The sequence below is a fragment of the Eurytemora carolleeae genome, unplaced genomic scaffold, assembly GCF_000591075.1.
Source record: "Eurytemora carolleeae unplaced genomic scaffold, Eaff_2.0 scaffold395, whole genome shotgun sequence".
Classification (NCBI taxonomy): Eukaryota; Metazoa; Arthropoda; class Copepoda; order Calanoida; family Temoridae; genus Eurytemora; species Eurytemora carolleeae.
Window position 1 is genome coordinate 197,059 of NW_019396292.1, and position 17,702 is coordinate 214,760.

The following is a 17,702-nucleotide window of genomic DNA, read 5'->3' on the forward strand; positions in this document are numbered from 1 at the left end:
CCAAGCTGTTTTGATTTCTGGACACTTTAGTCTGGTTGGATGAAGCTTACAAGTCTTGTTTTAAAGCAATTTGGTTTATTTATATGTATCTATTTAGAAATCAGGTTCAAGTTAAGACCAGGAAATATTGGGAAGCATGATCAATTGGTTGTGTTCAACTTTAAACACTTCAACATAGGTATTTCATTCTAATTAAGAGAGATATATCAAGTTGGAAAGGCTGGTTAGTTGTAAACTTATTTGTACATTTGGTTGAAAATCATTAAACTTAAATTTTCCACTTTGTAGAGAATTTCTAAGAGATTTTATCACAACATTGTTAAAAATGAATGATGAAAAAAATTATGTTAAAAAGTGGAGGTTGGGAGAACTTGCCAGTTNTTCTTAGCTAATTATTCACCCTTGATAACTATTTTGGCAATCAATAATGATTTTTTATTGGTATTTTGTCCATGGCCCCCCAAAAATACTTTGATATTTATTCTTAAACATCCAGGACGTGATATTTATTCATAAACATCCATGACGTCATATTTATTCTTAAACATCCATGACGTCATATTTATTCTTAAACATCCATGACGTCATATTTATTCTTAAACATCCAGGACGTCATATTTAATCTTAAACATTCATGACGTGATATTTATTCTTAAACATCCATGACGTCATATTTATTCTTAAACAATTATGACGTCATGTTTATTCTTTAACGACCATGATGTGATATTTATTCTTAAACATCCAAGGCTTGATATTTATTCTTAATAATAAGGGCTTGATATTTATTCTTAATTATCAAGGGCGTGATATGTATTATTAATTATCCGGGGCGTGATATTTATTAGTAATTGTCCAGGGTGTGATATGTATTCTTAATTATTCAGGGCGTGCTATTTAATCTTAATTATCCATGGCGTGATATTTATTCTTGATTATCCAAGACGTGATATTTATTCTTAATTATCCAGGACGTGATATGTATTCTTAATTATCTAGGACGTTATTTGTATTCTGAATTATCGAAGACGTGATTTGTATTCTGAAATATCCAAGGCTTGTTATTTATTCTGAATTACCCAGGACGTGATATGTATTCTCAATTATGCAAGACGTGATATTTATTTTGAAATATCCAGGGCGTGATATTTATTCTTAATAATTCAGGACGTGATATTTATTCTAAAATATATTGATATTTATTCTGAAACATCTAGGACGCATCCTATGTGCTAATGTTGTGAGTGACAGGTTGGAAAGAATATTTAAGAACTCTGGCAGCTCAGACTTCACTTCTGGGACCTCAACCATAATCAGGGTTGAAACCCAGGACAACTGGGTGATTAAGGGGAACAAGAGGAAGAGAGATCAACCACCTGATTATATTAGTAACAGGTACATTTCACGGTTTTCAAGAAAATTTGGGAAGAAAACAAATTTAGATTTAGGTTTTTTTTTTTTAAATTAGAACTTTTGTTCAAAACAGAAAAGTTACAGGATTTACAATATAAAATAGAGGTTTTTCCCCAAACATTAGAATCTAGATGAAATGATTTGGGAACTGCAATATTTGTCAAAATATTGCTCCTTTTTGAGATTGATTTGCGTACAGAATTTAGAAAGATGGAGAACAAGTGTAAAGTATGTTGTTCCAGGTGTTTAAAGTAATACTAATAAATAATTGGTTGGAGAGCAAAAAGCGTCAAGTAAAAAAGGTTTTTTTTAAATGAAAGTTGCAAAATTTTGCTTTTTTATCAATGTCTTTTCCTCTCTACATGGTTGAGAACGCTGGATATTATGATTATTCTGGTTTTTCTTAATGGTTGGGTGGATATCTGTCCTCCACCTGTTTGAGAAACCTAACTAGTTTGAATAATATATTATTTATAAAGGTTGGGAGGATATCGTCTCTACCTGTTTGAGAAAGCTAAATAGTTTGATTATTCTGTTATTTATAAAGGTTGGGTGGATATCCTGCTCCTCTCTACCTGTTTGAGAAAGCTGAATAGTTTGATAAATAAAGGTTGGGTGGATATCCTGCTCCTCTCTACCTGTTTGAGAAAGCTGAATAGTTTGATAAATAAAGGTTGGGTGGATATCCTGCTCCTCTCTACCTGTTTGAGAAAGCTGAATAGTTTGATAAATAAAGGTTGGGTGGATATCCTGCTCCTTTCTACCTGTTTGAGAAAGCTGAATATTTTGATTATTCTGTTATTTATAAAGGTTCACTGGATATCCTGTCCTCTACCTGTTTGAGAAAGCTGAATAGTTTGATAATTCTGTTATTTATAAAGGTTGGGTGGATATCCTGTTCCTCTGTACCTGTTTGAGAAAGCTGAAGAATCAGATTACTCTGAAGAAGTAGTTTGCATTTATCCAACCCTGTTGATCAAACTGAACCAGGAAAATTACGACAGGTAAGAGAATCAGTGGAATATATGTTCATGCTCAAATTGCCAAGGAAGCTTACATAATACCCAACACCTCTTTAACTGTACAGAAAAACCGACAATTTTAACTCCCTAAATCCTTTGGACGCAACCAAGAGAAGCTGCATTTCATCTTGGTTTAGAAGTGGAAGAAATAACAGTAGAAGTGACTTGACTTAATTTCCGGGCAACAACAACCACAGTGGAATATGTGTTTTTTCTGTCATCTGATTCTGTAAAACATTTAAATTTTTAAACTAATTAAATTATTAATCTCCTATTAAATAAAAAATCAAATTCAATGAATACAGATTCATAAAGATGTTCCAAACTTAAGTCTTATGGAAAGAACGGTTTATTCAATTTTCAAAAAAAAATCTTTTCTGTTATGTTTTGGTGTTTGTAATAATTAGCAGTTGCAGCTTTTAAAGTTTTCTTGAAGATTAATTAAATAATTCATGTCTTTCTTTTTTACATTTACATCGCATTTTAAGATTGAAGTTTTACTTTATATTTGCAGATATCTTCTATCTATAAAGCAAACCCATAGTTTTAACTCGATATTTAATCTACTTTGCCACAAACTCAAATTTTCTTATCCCTATATCTTTGCACCCTGGTGGTGTAAATCTTTGATATCTCAAACTTAGACTAATTTAATCTAACAGAATTTATAATTTGAAATATCAAGTTAACAGTACTGGGTTTCAACGATTTTAGGATTAAAAATTCGAGTTTTTGGCAAAAACTCATTTCCTTCGTAGAATGTTTACTGTTCCGTGTAATTATATTATTGTTTAGTAAACTGAAAGCACTACTGTACATAGAGGAAGTGGCTGCTACATTAGAGCTAGCACAGTACAGTCTGGAACAGGTAAGCTTGTGTACTTCTCAAAAGTATGTTTTGTAAGAAATATTTTTTCGAAGATTGGTTAGGTATTAGATATTCAAGGAGTTAGATCTTAAACGAGATTCACCGACAAGAGGTCAAACGACACAGGGTCAAAAGTGCGACAAAGGGTCAAACGACCAAAGGTCAAAATGATAAAAATATTTTTTGATTTGAATCATAGGAAACTCGCAACCCTCCTATCAATTTTGTACATGGATCTTGTTAGACATGGATATAATTGACCATGTGGCCGCAGCGCTCGGCCCAGAAAGTGTCTTAACTAACCTAACCCGTGGCCGCAGCGCTCGGTCCAGAAAGTGTCTTAACTTAACCTAACCCTAAATAATAATAAATAAATACTAACTGTAACAGATGTCAAAATTAAAAAAAAAAATTGCTCCTTTGTCGCATTTTTTGACCATGTCGTTTTACCCTTTGTCGCGCTTTTGACCCTTTGTCGTTTGACCCAGTGTCGTTTGACTCTTTGTCGGTGAACCGATCTAACTTGTCCGGGTTGTATATATTTTTAGGGGGGGGGATTTTTTAAATGTCTGGGGGAAATACACTCTACACTTTATGCCTAAAAATCCATTCTTTTCCCACTAAATATTATTTGTTTTACTAAACGTAACAAATAAAACATTAGCATACCTAACATCTGTGGAAAAGAAATATTTTTCATTAAAGGGGTGGATGAACTAAAATTAATTTTCAAGAAAACATATATCCCTGGTTCGCTAATACGAAAGCTTCCGACGGCCGAGTTTCGTTTACAGTTAAGGTTTCAAAAACCGCTAAATTTTCTAGGTTTTCTTGGTTCGTCATGGAGCTTTCCTTACACTTACAGTGCCTGGATTAAAGGAGAGGAGACCGAGCTTGTGTCTGGGGGATTCCGTCCTACTCTCCGATATAAAGGTAATATTAATTAAATTATTTAACTAATGATCAATTAAAATTCTAAAAAATTGTAAAAAATCAAATATAATATTGCAAGGATCCTAATATGCCTGTGTACGAGGGTTGTATAGAAGAGGTGAGAAGTACTGAACTACTTCTAAGGTTCGATGAAAACTTCCAAAGAAGATATGACGGAGAACTATACAACGTTACCTTCAAGATGAACAGGTTGGATGCAGGGATTTTATACCCCCACCCCTTATGAAAAAAATTCCCAGTTATGTATTTTTACGCGGGGGGGGGGGGGGCAAAAAATGTTTAGGTTTTTTTTCGCTAAAATTTAGAAAATAAAAAATGAATTTTTGGGGGAAAAGTATCTGAAAGAAAGAATAAAACTTGCCTTTTGTTGTCCCATTTTTCATTTTTTTTTCCCAAAATCATCAAAAATCATTTTCATAATTCTGAAATATATATCACCCCTGGTTGGATGACGGGAAAGTATGAAAAGATGTAATAAATCTAAATATTTCATTTTCTATTTCTGGATTCTGAAAAATTTCATTCTTTTGGTAAAGATTGTATTGGAAAAAAAGATATTTCCCATCATTGATGTTAAAACAATTCATCCCATACCCTCAATTCTATTTTCTCGGACACTCCCTTTAAAGTTCCTTTGTTTTACGCTAGGGGTCAATATCGTCGGCAGCACCAATGTATTGAGTCTGCAGATCGGAATCTTGGATTCAATATTCTCTTCCCGCATACAGTCATCATGAAAACTCCTCAGGTACAGAGAAATTAATAGTCCTTGAAATAAACCGTGGAATATTTTTTGCCTTTCGACCAACATTACCGACCAAAGATTCGTGAAAAAACATTCGCGCATTTTCAACATTAAAGACAACAAAATTGTGAACAACTTCTTTCTTGGGAAATTCAAATTCACGTAACCGGTTCCCTCGACTAACTAAAGTATCCTTAACTTTCCATGTAAATTAGTCGTAAATATTTATAGAAAGGTGAAAAATTATAACTTGGCAATTGAGAGACGACGCAAAAATCGTCTTCAATCTTGATAGATACGGGGTTAACCACATAGTATGAGATTACAAAGACGACCGGAAACTCTTAAAATATGAAGATCCCGGGTTTAAAATAAATATGCCATAAATATAGTATTTGAATAGTTTATTTAATGATTTGACAAGAAAGAACCAAGTTTACAGTTGCAGGGAATCATGAAGATAACTAAACAGATAGTATAAATTCACTACAGTCTTCTTTGAAGTCTCATCCTTTGTTGATAACCTTGGACTCAGGGACTTCTAAACTGTGGTATAACTCCTGAATATGTTTCAACCTTTTTGTGACGTATTAGCTGATGCTCAGGAGCGGGGTTTATTTAAAACAATAACAGAGATTGTAAACAAGGCTCTGTTTTCTTGAGCAGGGTGAATGGGCTGGGTAGGACCCAATGCTTTGTTTTGAGTTTTAGTGACGAGACAGTTAACAACCATTACTCTTAGATTTATTCCCACTCCTAGAGTTTTTCCAACTTTGAGGCACACCGCACTATTTTCCTTTAAAATAGAACTTGAACTTCCGCGCACGCACATAGCTCCTCAATGCCATTAAAAGTTCCGTCAATTTTAAAGACTGGGTCGACTCTGAAGTGCTGCAATACTTTGATTTCTAATTTTACCTCACTATCTAACTCATAATTTTTTGTAGCACTAGACATGTACATATTAGACCTATGGAGCCCTTGTTTTTAGCTCAGAGCATTAGCAAAATTCTCTTAGATTTTATCGTCAGAGCTTGCAACAGTTGGATCAGTATAAAGTTTTCACTGCGCACCCTTCACCTTCAAGGGAACAATTAAACGTTATTTACTTTTTTCCTAAAAATATATTTGTCAGGTTGAGTTTATTGTTGAAAACACCAGCAGTTCCGAATCTTCCATTCGTAGTAGTAGTCAAGTTAAAGGTACAAGTTTTCAAAGTCAAATTCGGTTTAAGGTGGATGAAAGTCATCTTTGCTTTCAACTAGCTTTTTATTAGAAATGCAGCTAAAGAATAAGTAAAGATTATCTAATTTGTATTGGGCATGATAAATTTACTCCGAAAGTATATTTTTAGAGTCAAAAGACAGCACAAAATCCGTAGCGAAGTTAATAATTTAAAAACATGACTTAAATAACCCGTGTCAAGTAAGACANTATATCAGAAATGCTCTAAAACGTTTTCAAATAGTAAAAATCTCCATTTCAATTACAAATTCTTTTTAATTTAATTCGTAAGTTTTTGTAAGTTAAAAAAACAGCGTCTTTGCCACAAACTCAAATTTTCTAATCCTTTCATTTTTGCTAAATGAACCTTAATACTTAGATAATTTAATATAATAGAATTTATAGTTTGAAAAATCTAAGGTCTCCGACTTAGGGTTGAAAAGATATAGAGATTTCTACTCCTTTACCTCAGTTTTATCATTTGAAAACGTTGGCTCTTGTTTTAATATATTTTGATCTAGGTAAGAGTTCAGAGATAAAAGTTCTAAGCTCTAAGGCAAGGTTCTTACAAAAGCTAAATATCCTACGCAAGCAGAAGCAAGACATGCCTGTCCTAGTAGAGGGAGAGGAGAAGCAAGACCTGCCTATTCTAGTGGAGGGAGAGAAGAAACAAGACCTCCCTTTCCTAGTAGAGGGAGAGGAGAAGCAAGACCTGCCTTTACGAGTGGAGGAAAAGGTGAAGCAAGATCTGCCTGTTCTAGTGGAGGGAGAGGAGAAGCAAGACCTTCCTGTTCTAGTTGAGGGAGAGGAGAAGCAATACCTTCCTGTTCTAGTGGAGGGAGAGAAGAAGCAATACCTTCCTGTTCTAGTGGAGGGAGAGGAGAAGCAAGACCTTTCTGTCCTAATGGAGGGAGAGGAGGAGACAGAAATAAATCTGAAGGAAGAAGACAAGGACAACAAAGGGAATGAGAAAGGCAAGAAAGGAGATATCACTGCAAAATCAGCAGAAGAAAAAGAGAAGGTTGAGAAGAAAGATAATTTGAGTACAGAAGAAACAGAAGGTGAAGAGAAGGTAGAGAAGAAAGAAGGTTTCACTGGAGAACAAACAGAGGGAAACAAGAAAGTAGTAGAGAAGAAAGATGATATCACTACAGAAGATACAGAGGGTGAAGAGAAAGTAAAGAAGAAAGAGGACACTGCAGTTAAAACTGAGAAAGAAGAAAAGGTGGGGAAGAAAGAAGATTTTAAAACAGAAGAAAGTAAATTTGAGAAGAAAGAAGTTATGAGTACAAAAGCGACTAAGAAAGTAGAGAAAGTGAAGAGAACAGCAGGGGAAAAGAAGAAGAGTAGCACATATAAAAAAGAAGAGAAAGAAAGTTATGAACAATCTAAGAAAAAGGGTTCTGATCACTCAAAGATTTGGGTCATCCCGAATGTTAACAAAATCAGGTAACATACTTATGTTATGTCACTATTTTTATCCTACCATAGCCTAAGAAAAAAACGGATAGAAATGCTTAAGACTGAATCAATTTTTGAAAAACATATTTTCGGTGTAGTTTGTGAACGATTGTTATATTGATTGTGAGTGTGACTTATACATGTTCATTGTTTATTACATAGAGCAATTTGCATACATATATGTAATTTTATTATTCTAATCCAGAACTGAGAAGATAGATGACTCTTTTACTTTCATCCCGTCACTTCCATTCCAGTTTAAATACAATAGAGTATCCTCCAGTATCCCTGCATACTATCCTAAACAGGGTTCAGGTATATATATAATATGTATGGTTCAATTCATCAGTTTTTGATTTTGCAGTTGGCGGGGCTTGAACCATGAATCCTATTTTAGTTTTTTAATATTAATAAACACGCTAACTACTGCTCCTCAAACCCTGATCATTGGGTAATGAAATAAGGACTAGAGAGCTCAACCAACTCAGAATAAGTTGAGGGCCTTGCATCATGCTAATTAGTAAATCTGTTCATTACCACATTTATTGATTTGTATCTAGAAATGAAGCTTAAATATATTTTTTATAATAAAAAAATGTCTAATTTTTAGAGTGATGTAAATCTGAATGTTTAGGTTAACTATAATGTCCAACTATAAGAGTATCTATCCTTGATTATGCTTATACGCAAACTATTCCATAAGATTGTCTGATTAAAGACTATAGCTACGTAATGTTTAGAAAACAATACGAAGAGTATAACTGAAAGTTAAACTCTTATTATTTACGCTAAGATCTTTATATTTATACATATAGATATACAATTACATATATATATATATACGCAACAATCTTCTTATAACATTTTATTCATAAACAAATTGTTTCATGCTTTTATGCAATCATCAGTATGAATGGTTTGAGAATTTTTCACAGATGTTTCGCGGATTTTCACGAGATGTTAAATTAATTTAATCTCCTGTTCAACGAAATAACCAACCTTAAATTCCCTACTTTTTTATTTCCAGGGAGGATAATTACTTATCCTCCACTTCTCAGGAATTTTAAAAGTTAACTGCAAAGCTAACATTATCATGATTATTATTAAGACAACATTGAACATAGATGCGAAACTAAAACTAGATTTTGGGACAAACTGTTAATATCAATTGTTAAATGTTAATGCGCAAAGAATTTGAGGGAACACCAACATATTGTTTTTATACTTTTACTTTTACTTTAGTCTAATGTATCTTCCCAAGTAATTCGCTCTAAAGAAAAGGCTGGTGTACTTTGCCTTTCAGCCAAATATAAGAATTTTAACTTTTTTAGATATGAATCTAAGTTTTAAAAGCAAGAATATTTGCAAAATTGTAAATAGTCATCTCATCTTCTCTACTTTCTAGAACCAGGGATTTTGAAACTGAGTTGGATCAACCCAAGTTTAAACCCGGAGCAGCGTAGCGCTGTATTAAGGATACTAACTGGAGAGGGTAGACCTCTTCCCTATATTATCTATGGACCTCCAGGCACTGGGAAAACAGTTACTCTGGTCGAGGCTGTCCTACAGGTATTGTTTTGCTTCGGCATATATTTTAAACATAATCTTTTATTGTCTCCTAAAAAAATGTAAGGAAAGTTTAGATTAGGCCTTAGATATTTCAAACAATAAACCTTGTTAGATCAAATAATATAAGTATTAAATATCAAAGAAATACTAATTGGAAAAAACTTCGAGTTTTTTACACTAACACAGTTCTTTTGTCTCGATTCAAATGCAAGGTTGTGCAAATAAAAGCTGTCTCTTAAATAAGTCAATGAATATATTTTTAATGATTTGTCACATTAAAGTTTAGTAAAATTCTGAGCTCAATGTGAGTTTTCTCATGTAAATATATATGCTGACCTTCAGCTGTTCACTATGCGGTCAGATGTTAGGATACTGGTAGCAACACCATCTAACAGTGCAGCTGATCTAGTTGCTGAACGCATTATCAGGTAAACTCAGAGTTTTCACAGACAACTGTTCATACTTTATTCTTATTTTATTTGTAGCTTTATACCTAGTTCATTTATTTGCAAATAATTCATTACTATAATCGCCTGGAACTTGGGAAACCTAATTTTTGCTTTTTCAGAGTTCTAGATTTTGATATTCTCTGCTGGTGATTAATGATTATTGATTAACTTGTGTTGCTTGAAATTTAATTGTATGGGGTAATTGTTTTACACGCATTCTTCTTAAATAAACATTTAGAAAATTAGTCAGGATTTTGGTTTTTCTAAATTGATAGATGCCGTTTGTATTATTTTGCATATTCTGAACAAAAAAAACAAATAAATAAATTGTAAGACTTATTTTTAAAGGTCTGGCAAAGTCCAGGTTGGAGATCTGGCAAGGTTAAACTCATTTCAACGATCTCAGGTTTGTTTTTATGGAAATGCTTTTTTACATTTTTCTCAAACCTTGTAGAATGAATTTTTAGGATAACAATATTGTATAAAAGATTTAATTGTCAAATAAAAATTCAAATTAGAAACTTTGATGGTTCTAAAAAAAATTATTTTTGATTTTTTTAAGCTTCAAGGGGGGGCAGAAGGGAAATTTAGAAGTGACTGAAACTGACTTTTGTGCTGGTGTCTCCAAAAAAAAATCCCGGGAAAAGTCCAATTCTCAACTAAAATAAAATGGTTAAAATATTAATTTTCACTTTAGTTTTCTTTTCAGGATTCTATCCCTGAATTACTTTTGCCTTACTGCTTGAAGAATGATGAAGATGAGAGCTTGTTACAATCCTCAAAGCACAAAATACTCGTCAGGGATACACAGACACAACGAATATTTAAAAACCAAAATATTTGTATTAATTTAATGTTTTTTATGGTTTGGTTTGATGAAGTTAGCGTCAATTTAAATGATCCTTCATGTCCGATTTAGTAATTCATATATGAATTACCACTACCAGACCTAGAAATTTGTTCCACATTACTGATGAGAGAAAGGTTTTAAAGATATAGTTGTAAATCGGGCATGGCCATCTTTTTATGGAGGGTCACTTAAACTTACCAACGCTCTTTTATCAGATTTAGCCTAGGTTATTAAGTAGTTCACAATCCCTTGACTTGGTAGTACTTGCAATTGTACCTTTACTTATTTCCGACATGTTTTTCTTATGTTCAAATGGATGTGATATCCTCAGTACATGTGGCACTGTCGGAAGTATTTACAAGCTGAAACTAAAGCACGGTCACTACTCTCATGTATTTGTTGACGAAGCTGGTCACATGACAGAACCTGAATGTCTAGTTCCATTGGGTAATGTTTTCCGAAAAATATGTAAAAATAATCCAAGTAAATTTTAGTTTTTAGGGCAACTACTTAATTTTTATGCCCGTACAGTCACCGAATAATTTAGTGCATATTTTCATTTGAAATAGTTAAAAAAATAATATGAACTAATGCGCGAAATTATTGTCTTATATACCTCCAAGCTTTTTTTACACATACAAATCCGCCAATCAGGTTTTGATGATCAATTACGGAGAGCGAATCACTCTTATTAAGTGATTAATGCAAACATTTAAATTGAAGAATAAAGAACCTACAATGGGTTTAAAAGTAGAGAATAATTTTGATAAGGTTATATTATTTTTACATATACTATCATCAAATGACAAAGGCTTGATCATATATGCATTCTATATATATATATATGATTTATTGTGAGACGGGTCAGATTGTTCGGACCAGTGTTCCTCAGTAGTGTTTTATGCCATCTAGATAATAATAACTGTCTATTGCATCTAAACTTAATTAATTTTATCATAAGACGGATCAGTGGTAGCATATTATGTCATCTAGACAATAATAATCAAAAAACTTAATCATCGTTTATCGTGAGACGGTTTAGATTGTTCTTGTCAGTGGTACCAGAAGCATATTATGTCATCTATAGACAATAATAACTGTCTATCTGCATCTAAACCTTATCAATATAATAGGTTTGGTTCATCGTGAGACAGGTCAGATTGTGCTAGCTGGTGATCCCCAGCAGCTTGGGCCTGTTATACAATCTCCTATTGCAGCTCTTTATGGACTAGAACTATCCCTGCTGGAAAGGTTAAGGTAGGAATTAATCGAATAAGTTCAGTGTATTAAGAATAATTTCGGTAAAATGATGATAATAAAGGGAGGACCGTCGTTGTGATCTCATGTTACCCTTTAACCAGATTCACATCGATTACCTTTAAACCTTTATCTGATGGAAGATAGAGTCCTTTTCTATCTTGAAAATTACTTAATTCTCACAATTTCCTTCCTTGTTTCTTCGGCTGAAATCCGCAAGTAACTATTAGATAAACCACAATTCAAATTAACCAATATTTTAAAGAGAAATGATGGATATCTTATTCATTCTTGATCAGACAAAGCTTTTAAGGGTGTCGTTCTGAAACAGACTCTTTAAATGGTTTTTTTTTTTGGTAATAATTCTCCTTTTTTATTTAACCCCGAAATCTTTGAAAATTCGACCCCTTAAATCTTTACCCCTGAATAAATAGTAGCAACCATCTTGTAGTTCTAAAGAGATCCTGTTCTACGCCAACTATGCATTACTACTTAGGACTTCTGCCTCAGGGTTTTTATAAACGAAATATTTCTAAATCTTGAAAAGGCTGCATCTACTGTCCTATCTGTTATTTTAATTAATCTATGGTAAACGCAAAAAAAGTTTTTTCTTACAAATGTCGTCTTTCTCAAATAATCAAACAATCATTATTTCTTTGAAAAAAAAACATATAAATAATTTTTAATGCGAATGCCGAATCAAATTGATTAAAAAATATAGACAAGTGTCGAAATATTTTGTTTTGATGTCTAAAGTTGTGATGAAATTGTGTAAACACTAGGAACAACAGGAACACATTTACATTTCTGTTTCTAGTTTGCTGCCAGTTTATCTACCAGACAGAGAGAGGTTCCGAGACCACGGTGGATATGATCCTCTTCTAGTCACTAAACTCGTCAGAAACTACAGGTTAATGGAGAAATTATTTATAATGTAATTTTGTAACTTTTGTAATTAAAATTTAAACAATTTTTAAGTTTTTGCGCTAAAGCCTAAATTAGACTTTAATTAAAATGTTTGTTAATTCTTCTGCACCTCCCCCTCCAGGATAAATAGATATTTATACATATTAGTAAACCTAAAAGAATTTTTCTTTGTCACGTTACTGTTTTGTAATTTAGGTCTCATCCTGATATCCTCTTGGTTCCCTCCAGACTTTTTTATGAAAATGAGTTGATTCCTTGTGGGGCTGAAACCAAGATCAACAAGTTTATTAACTTCAATTTTCTGCCAAGTAAAGGTGGGATTAAAGTTATAATTGGAGGGAAGTCTCTTTAATATTTAAAGGGATTTAACCCATAATTTGATATATGGCTTAGTAATATTAAAGAGTACCCTTCAAATATTGTTTTTAGAGGATTGTCCTTTTTAAAACTTTTTTATGAACTTAATTGAGTGGGTATAGAATTTTATGAACTTAATTGAGTGGGTATAGAATTTTATGAACTTAANAAAAAGTTTTGGCCACCCTGAATATATATTTATATAAAAATCTTTGCAATGGAATATTTGCCATTTTATACAAGATCAAAAATTTTACTCAAAAAATTAGTAATTATTTAAAGAGCGCCATTCAAAATGGCAATGCCCGATTTAAAATGGTACCATTGAAACCAATAAAATGAAAGATTTTGTCGTTTTTCTTGTTTTAAAAGATTTTAGATTTCAAAACTCATAAACCCTTTCCTGCAGTAGTAATGCGGAAGTCACTTTCGTAGAAAATCCACAAATGAAAAGAATTAATTTTCAAAAACATAAACATTGATATCTAGTTCATACTTGATCAGACCTTTTACGGTTATCCTTGTGAATCGGGCATTGTCATCTTTACATGGTGGGTCACTTGAAATTACGCTTACAGTCCCTTTCAGCCTGATATTTATGGCTCTATTTTGAGGACATCCGGTCATATTCCATGGAGTGAAAGGAGACAATAGACAAGAACCTGATTCTCCATCTTGGTTTAATCCACAGGTAAAGTCTAAAGAACAAATTGCAAAACAAAGATATGTTCTTAGGACTTGATAGTATCCCTCCCCCTGATATGATTTTAACTGTTTCTAAGCCCTTAAAGATTCTCAAATTCTTTTAAATCTGTTTCACCTTATTTCCTAAAACTCGACGTTTGAGATTTTGCCAATGAGAAGCGTTTACACCCAGAATCTTCTCCTATCAGTAGTGCGAGAGAAGGGTTAAAGCTTTTATTCAAATATATAATGGTACTTTGGCAGGTTGCAGTTTACATCCAGAAGCTTTATAAGCAGAAGTAAAGTAGGGTTCAAGCTTTTATTTAAATATATAATGGAAGTTTGGTGGTTTGCAGTTTGCAAAAAAAAATTCAACTGGCAACGCCGCGCCCTTCAGCTAGTAAAATATGTATTGGAAGTTTGGCAGGTTGCAGTTTACACTCAGCAGGAGTAGAGTAGAGTAGCTTTTATATAATTATATATACAATAAGTTTTGCATGTTGCAGTTTATACCAAAAAATTCCTAGCAGGAGTTCAGATCATGAGATGTAGTTAAAAACTATGTTTTAAATAGAAACAATAAGTTTGTCAGGTTCTTCTAGAATTTGTGGAAAATTAGTTTGAAGTTATATTTAAATATATTTAGGAGGTGTGGCAGGTTGCAGTTTACACTCAAACTCTCCTTATAGAAGAAGTTAAACATTAGTTTGAAGTTATATTTAATTATATTTAGGAGGTGTGGCAGGTTGCAGTTTACACTCAAAATCTGCTTATAGAAGGAGTGGAGAAGGATGATATTGGTATAATATCTCCATACAGGAAGCAAACTCAGAAAATAAGGAAAACTTCAAACAACAACAAATTGGTCAATTTTTTCTAATATTTCTAGAAAAGAGAAAACTTTGTTGTCAATAAAAATGAGATGACTTCAAAATTGTCAGTTTCTAAATTTCGCGTCAGGGAAGAAATCTCTATCATTGAAAACTATTGGAACCCTCACTGCATCTCATCAGAGACCCCTGATTTTCATTGGAGACCCCCAGTTTATCATCGGAGACCCCTAGATTTTGTTTGATATTGATATAGAGAGATGCTGAAAGTGTTTAACATAGACGGGATCAGAATTGGAAGCGTTGAAGAGTTCCAAGGTTTGTAAAATCTAATATTCGTAAAACCGAAAAGTTCAGTAGTTGGCGTTTATATCAAGTTTGAAAGCTTTGTAGAAATCAAAATAAAAGATGAAGTCGTCTTCATTGTACTGACATATACGACGACGACTATATAAAGTCGTCTTGATTGTACTGACATATACGACGACGACTATAGTATCAAGCGCATGATGGTAATTATCTTGAATGGATGGGTCGATTTTTTACTCCCCCCACCCACTCTTATAGCTTAAAAGTACCTTCCGAAACAAATCATCAAAATAAAATTTAAAAAACTGGCGAGCTGAGAGCTTTTTAAGAAGAAAAAAAATCAAACAGACAGAATTAAGAGCTAAAATGTTCAAAACATATCTTTCATTTTTTTATACTGAATTTAGGAATGTTAACATATAGTTTACAAATAAAAAATAAAATTTGTAATGATTTGGTACAGAGCCCAACAAAACCTTGTATTCGGCCATACATCAAACAATTTATTAAATATAAAAAAGAAAAGTGTGCACAGTATTCAGCGATTTTTGATACCCAAATCTGTTTTAAGAATTTATTTTCTGTCCATACTAAGTAAATAATATTTCTTAACATTTCTCAGCATGCAATTTTTAAAAAAAAATTGATAATTCTTTTGTCAAATTCTTTGAATGTATAGTTGCAGAGCCCTAAACTTGGTTATGAAATCGACCCTCCCAAATTTACATGTATTCTTTCTGTGTGTAAGGGGTGTATGAGTGTTATTGTTCATGCATGGTACATGTGTCATGTCATGTGTATTGTGTAATGACTCATCATCAAGACAATGATATTTTGATGTATTTTCAACCTCAAAGATGATGTTTTCAATTGATTTTTTTCAGGTCAAGAGAAGCCCGTCATACTTCTTACCACCACACGGAGTGGAACTGAACATCAGGTTTAGTTAGATTTAAATCAATAAATAAATAAATATCATTATGAAGTATGTTTGTCTCAAAAAACAAATTTTGATTATTGATTTATCATGGGATATTTTAAACACAGCGTTCGGAAAATACAAGGAAAATATCTATATTCATAATGAGTGCATTCAGAACCAGAAAACTCTGGAATAGGAATGCGACTTTTAGATTCAAGTAATGTATTTAAATAGTCCAATAAAGTTAGAAAAAAAATATTTGCTGTTTAGCAACATAAAATACACTTAATTATGCATTAATGTCGTTTCCTGGTTCTGTAGTAATCTCCTTTAATCTGGTTATTTGTCTGTTTGTATGTTATGGTGTTTGTTTATTTGTTTGTTTGTTTGTTTGTTTGTATGTCCGATTATAACCCAGAAAAAGGATTTTAAAGCATTTATGGTTTCCTCTTATTTCATCTACTTCGCCTTTTTAAGTAAAAAAAGTCTGATTTTGCTAAAATCCATTGATATATATTTCACGCAAATAATTACGCTGCACAAGTAAATTCTTTCCTTAAATTCGTATGAATATACAATATTGATAATCATAATTGTGAATTGTAGAAAGTGTCTATTGATTAGAATATTAAACCCCCTCCCTTTTCCCGGACGGCAGGGTTGGGTTTAGCTCCGGTCTGTGGAGTAGTAGGACGAGAAAGCATGGTTTATGTCCTACCTGGATACTGGTACTTTCCCTGCATTTTAATCAATCCTACTCCGGTCCCTTGCCTTCATACTTCAAGATTTATAAAAACTGACGGAGTGAGAAGCAAAGTTTAAAGAAAAATGGGACTTCTATCAATTCTGAGAAAGCTGAAGAGTTCTCCTGATAGAGAACTTCGAATCCTACTGCTAGGATTAGATAATGCGGGAAAAACAACGATTCTGAAAACCCTGGCGAGTGAAGATATCTCCACTATTACTCCGACCCAAGGGTTCAACATTAAATCTGTTCAAACCGAGGGGTTCAAGCTCAACGTCTGGGATATTGGTGGACAAAGGAAGATTAGACCCTACTGGAGAAACTACTTTGACAATACCGATGTTCTGATCTACGTCATAGATTCAGCAGATCAGAAGAGATTCGAGGAAACAGGACAGGAATTACAGGAACTTCTGTTTGAGGAGAAACTAGTCAATGTTCCTATTATGGTCTACGCAAACAAACAGGATTTAGTAGGATCTGCCACGGCCAGTCAGATTGCAGAAGGTCTTTCATTGCATACAATAAAGGATAGATCTTGGCAGATACAGGCCTGCTCTGCAACTACTGGGGAGGGTGTCCGAGACGGGATGGAATGGGTTGTCAAGAATCTCAGGAAATAGGAGTTGCAAAAATGAAGAGCAATAATTAACACTGAAGTAAAAAAAAATCAGAGCTGATAACTTCTGTGTTGGATAATCATCTCAATTGTTTGATCTCATTATCCAATATGAACACTTTTATTTTGAGGGTTGATGCTAGCTCTTTTTTTCTTCTGATTGGGTACGATTACCATGCGGTTTATCTAATATAGAATATATTAATCTGCAGATTAACAAAGGATCGAGATAAAGCACTGATCTCGATATCCACAACAACAGAGTTCCCACCTCAAAACAATTAATTTTGTACAGTGTACAATGTACAAACAAATCCTCACAATCCACAAATTTATAAAATTGTACATTGTAGGCAGAGCCGGATATGCAGGGTTACCCACCACCCTTTTTTTATATAAAAATATTTAGATAAAATAACTGGGAAAATCATTTTTCTTCAAAGCAAAATTTGTTAAACTGGACTTTTAATCATTATTCTATCTTTTCATCTAGTTAT

General features: G+C 33.0%; 2 protein-coding genes across 2 annotated transcripts in view; both read left to right on the forward strand.

Annotated features, from left to right (window-relative positions):
- LOC111700319 (RNA helicase Mov10l1) overlaps positions 1-17,702 on the forward strand; it is a 37,413-nt gene that overhangs the window by 17,190 nt on the left and 2,521 nt on the right. The window contains exons 14-35 of the mRNA XM_023471192.1: positions 98-178; positions 1,218-1,395; positions 2,295-2,417; positions 3,231-3,303; positions 4,129-4,236; positions 4,316-4,446; positions 4,906-5,005; positions 6,138-6,204; positions 6,748-7,675; positions 7,893-8,002; positions 9,093-9,256; positions 9,599-9,684; positions 10,054-10,111; positions 10,415-10,506; positions 10,887-11,002; positions 11,689-11,812; positions 12,630-12,722; positions 12,935-13,053; positions 13,711-13,787; positions 14,514-14,620; positions 14,867-14,928; positions 15,804-15,859. Of these exons, the coding sequence (XP_023326960.1) occupies positions 98-178; positions 1,218-1,395; positions 2,295-2,417; positions 3,231-3,303; positions 4,129-4,236; positions 4,316-4,446; positions 4,906-5,005; positions 6,138-6,204; positions 6,748-7,675; positions 7,893-8,002; positions 9,093-9,256; positions 9,599-9,684; positions 10,054-10,111; positions 10,415-10,506; positions 10,887-11,002; positions 11,689-11,812; positions 12,630-12,722; positions 12,935-13,053; positions 13,711-13,787; positions 14,514-14,620; positions 14,867-14,928; positions 15,804-15,859 (3,053 nt within the window). The remainder of the gene's footprint in view (positions 1-97; positions 179-1,217; positions 1,396-2,294; positions 2,418-3,230; positions 3,304-4,128; positions 4,237-4,315; positions 4,447-4,905; positions 5,006-6,137; positions 6,205-6,747; positions 7,676-7,892; positions 8,003-9,092; positions 9,257-9,598; positions 9,685-10,053; positions 10,112-10,414; positions 10,507-10,886; positions 11,003-11,688; positions 11,813-12,629; positions 12,723-12,934; positions 13,054-13,710; positions 13,788-14,513; positions 14,621-14,866; positions 14,929-15,803; positions 15,860-17,702) is intronic.
- LOC111700324 (ADP-ribosylation factor-like protein 3) lies at positions 16,413-17,427 on the forward strand. Its single transcript, XM_023471202.1, has one exon. The coding sequence runs from the start codon at positions 16,670-16,672 to the stop codon at positions 17,207-17,209; it is 540 nt and encodes a 179-aa protein (XP_023326970.1). The 5' UTR covers positions 16,413-16,669; the 3' UTR covers positions 17,210-17,427.

Coding starts and splice junctions, on each gene's coding strand:
- LOC111700324 (XM_023471202.1), top strand. CDS start 16,670: ATGGGACTTCTATCAATTCTGAGAAAGCTGAAGAGTTCTCCTGATAGA.